At 36.3% G+C, this 4,261-nt stretch overlaps 1 protein-coding gene across 1 annotated transcript; it reads left to right on the forward strand.

Moving 5' to 3' along the window:
• Nucleotides 1-1,142: 1,142 nt before the first annotated feature.
• LOC150093453 (uncharacterized) lies at nt 1,143-2,717 on the forward strand. The gene has a single exon (XM_090413623.1). It carries the CDS (start codon nt 1,698-1,700, stop codon nt 2,715-2,717), a length of 1,020 nt encoding a protein of 339 aa, XP_090269749.1. The 5' UTR covers nt 1,143-1,697.
• Nucleotides 2,718-4,261: the final 1,544 nt, after the last annotated feature.

Here is a 4,261-nt window from a genome sequence, read left to right on the forward strand (position 1 = left end):
CGTTTCTAGCGAAATAGCATTATATGGATCATCACATTTCAGATTTAGATACGATTGTTTGTTATTCATAAAGACTTCTTGTGGAAACAAGAAATTTAATATTTCTTGTTTCCACAAGAAATATTAAATTTCTTGATTAAAATTCATATATTAATTGCTATTAAATCATAGTTAATATGTTGGGAATATTTTATTTATAAATGAAGTTTTAATTTAGCATTAATTACTTCGTTTTATTACAGCTTGTGAGTAGGGTTACTGCCATGAGATATTTTGCCTAGTGATGTATTAAAACCAAGCAGACAAGCAGCAATATATGAAGACTATTAAGTTGTAGGAAACATTTCATTCGAGATTAGCAACAAGTAATTCCGAAGAGGCTCCACTTCATTGGCATCGTGGGAAATCTTCAAAATGACAATGGAATTGACGACAAAATTCAACAAAGAATGACATGTTCTTCTCCTGAAACGTGGAAGAGTGCTCAATCACATTTCCTAGTGAAATTTCTTAATTGAGATGAAAATATGATAAAGCATTTCGCATGAGAGTCATGCAAGATGCAGTTTTTATATCAGAGTAACCTAAACCGACATCACTAAACTCACAATAATCACTCGGATATTAAAAAAAAGTTTATGTGTAAAGTATGACGCAAACTCTTTAAGTGATCATATCAACTTAAAAAGCACAATTCGTAGTAGCCAAAGAACAACAAATTTCAGTGGTAAACCATCATGCGAAAGATGAGTGGGAAAACTTTCATGGCTGTGACAGCCTAAAATCGGCACCAAAAAGTGCACTTGGAAGAAGAAGAAAAACATTTCTTCTGTAGGACATGCCAGTATATTCTTTGATTCAGCAAATCTTCGACAGCATCTGAAAACGCACTGAATGAGAAGCTATTTCCTTGTGCAAATTGCAGCAAGTCCTTTTTACTCGCTTACACACTGACGAGGCTAAGGCTCCAGTTCACTGCAGTAAAAAACTGTTAACATGTAAAATATGCGACAAACGGTCTACCGGTTTATATCATTTGAAGATACACAAACTTGTGCTTCAAGCATCGGAACACCATTTCAAGTGCGAAAAACGCAAGAAAACATCGTTTACAGTCCCAGTCCTGTCTTCAAAGACATAAAACAGGATGACACTGGGAACGTTTTCCTTGCTCCAAATGTAAAAAGGAGTTTCTTATTTTAAATCTTTTGAGCTACATTTGAGAAATTGTGAATGTAGAAAACATTTTCCGCTTAAATTACCAGGAATACAGAGACAAATTGAGCCAACCGCAAATCAATCTGCCAAGTGCCTAGTGGTGAAAGTTTTCTCTGTGAAATGTGTGGCAAATAATCTTCCTCAATGCCATTTGTTAAAACGCATTTCGTCGTTAACACGCATGAGAGGCCTTTTCAACGCCAAAAGACATTGTCTCTCTCTCTCTCTCAGACACTAAAACCCCAATTAGCTAGCGTGCAGATGAAGAAGAAACCTTTCACCTGTGAAATATGTTCCAATGCCTTTTCACAGAAAGGAAAAGATTTGCTTTCACAGAAAGATCAGAACATTTCATGGAAAAGAGAAGCCTTTTGAGAGTGAAATTTGTAGGATATCAAATAGCTATAGAAAAATCCTTAAGTTACATCTCAGATCTCAGACAAAAGAAAAACCTTTAACATTGTCACGTGTGTAGCGTTATGTTTTCATGTGTACAGTCCCTTCAAAATCACCAAAAACGGCACCAGCCGACTGAAGCTAAACATTTTTCGTGTAAAATATGTGGCAAACAATTTTCTGAATCAGGTTTTCTTAAAAATCACATGAAAAGGCACACCACAGATTGCTCCTTTGTGTGCGAAATTTGCCACAAGAAATTCTTCCACTCATCTGATCTGAAAAGACATGAAAGAGTTCACACCGGAGAGAAACCTTTTCCATGTGAAATATGCAACAAGAGGTTTTCAGAGAGTTCTAGTATGAAAAGACACCTAAGAATACATACTGGTGAGAAACCGTTCACTTGTGACGTGTGTAGCTGTACGTTTTCCGCTGTACAGTACCTTAAAAGGCACCAAAAACGTCACCATCCAACTGAAGAGAAACCTTTTTCGTGTAAAATATGCGACAAACAATTTTCTGAATCAGATTCTCTTAAACGACACGTGAAAAGGCATACCACAGATTGCTCTTTTCAATGCGAAATCTGTCACATGAAATTCTTCGGCTCGTATGACCTGAAAATACACGAAAGAATTCACACCGGAGAGAAACCCTTTTCATGTGAAATATGCAACAAGAGGTTTTCAGCCAGTTCAAGCCAGAAAAGACATTTAAGAATACATACTGATGAGAAACCTTTCAGTTGTCCCGTGTGTAGCTCTACGTTTTCAACTCTAAGCTTCCTTAAAAAGCACGAAAAATGCCATCAGCTAACTGAAGAGAAACTTTTTTCCTGTAAAATATGTGGGAAACAATTTCCTGAATCGAGATATCTTAGAAAACACATGAAAAGGCACACTACGGATTATTCATTTGCATGTGAAATCTGTCACAAAAATTTCTTCAACTCTTATGAGCTGAAAAGACACAAAAGCATTCACACTGGAGAGAAACCTTTTCAATGTGAAATCTGTTACAAGAAATTCTTCGACTCGTATCACCTGAAAAGACACGAAAGAGTTCACACAGGAGAGAAATCTTTTCCATGCGAAATTTGACACAAAAGATTTTCAGCCAGTTCGAGTTTGAAAAGTCATCTAAGAGCTCATACTTATGAGAATCCTTTCACTTTTGACGTGTGTAGCTCTACGTTTATGGCTATACAATCCCTCAAAAGGCACCAGAAACGGCACGGTCTGACTGAAGAAAAGAATGTAAAATATGTAGCCAGCAATTTCCTGAATCAGGTTGTCTTAAAAATCACATGTGAAAGGCACGCCAGAGATTATCCTTTGCATTCAAAATCTATCCCAAGAAAGTCTTCGACTCGTATCACCTGAAAACACACGAAAGGGTTCAGACCAGAGAGAAACCTTTTCCATGTGAAATTTGCAACAAGAATTTTTCAGACAGTTTGACTCTGAAACATCTACCAGTACACACTAAAGCGAAATCTTTCTCTTCTCTGTATGTAGTGCTATGTTTTCGGCTGTACAGTCCCTTAAAAATCACCAAAAACGCCACCATGTCACTGAAGAAAAACATTTTCGTGTTAAATATGTGGCAAACGATTTTCTGAATCAGACACTTAAAAAACACATGAAAAGGTACACCATAGATGATTAATTACTCCTTTGCACGCAAAATCTGTCACATAGAAATTCTTCAACTCATATGGCCTGAAAATACACAAAAGGGTTCACACCAGAGAGAAACTTTTTCATGTGAAATTTGCAACAAGAATTTTCACACCGTTCGAGTCTGAAATGACATGTAAGATTACATACTGATGAGAAACCTTTTACTTGTTCAACGTACGGGAAAACATTCTTGCGAAAGGAATTCCTGATGACCACTCAAGAATTCAACACAGCTAATGAGTGGTTGGTGGATGTTTGTGTCCTTCTCATATATGTACAATTCTGTTTGCATTTATCCAAGTCGCCCTGTTAAGCACAACTTAAAAGTATTCCTCCATGAAAATTGGATTTATTATTATTTTGTTTTTCGAAAATAAGTAATACATTAGTCAGAAGCACTGCTTTTCCAAATCTCACTTGAGTTTTAAAAATATACGTGGACTGAAGGAAAAGTCATCATAAATTTTTCAAAACAGAGCTAACGGAATGGGTTTTATGTCAAACAAAATTGAACTCTTGTAGACACTGTTTAGTTTGCGTTGAAGAAAGATGCGGGATCGAGAACCTGCTGATACCGTGCAGGAATTTTCTGAAGTTACTTCAAGGATTCACTTTTATTATTATTATTATTATTTGCTTATTTTTTGCTACTAACTTAGAAATAAAATCCTCATGAAGAAATGGATACGCTGTTTCCCTGACCAACTACCTGCGATTTTCTTTTGTTAATGGTATCGGTCTGTTCCTTTCATGTTGTTTAAATTAAATCGATGGCTTCGCACTCGACGATCAAAAGTGAACAGAAATCTGTTTGAAAGAAGTTTTCGAAAAGTTTGATGTTTCTTGTACGAGCTACAGGCCAGATGAATATTTCACATCACTCGGATTACTTTTTTCTGTTCTTCTGTGAGAACCAAGTGATTTTCGTCCATGCCTGCAGCATCCTTAATTCATCTTCATGG

This window comes from Typopeltis vanoorti, chromosome 24 (genome assembly GCF_054136105.1).
Source record: "Typopeltis vanoorti isolate ZY-2024b chromosome 24, IOZ_Tvanoo_1.0, whole genome shotgun sequence".
In the NCBI taxonomy this organism is placed as follows: domain Eukaryota; kingdom Metazoa; phylum Arthropoda; class Arachnida; order Uropygi; family Thelyphonidae; genus Typopeltis; species Typopeltis vanoorti.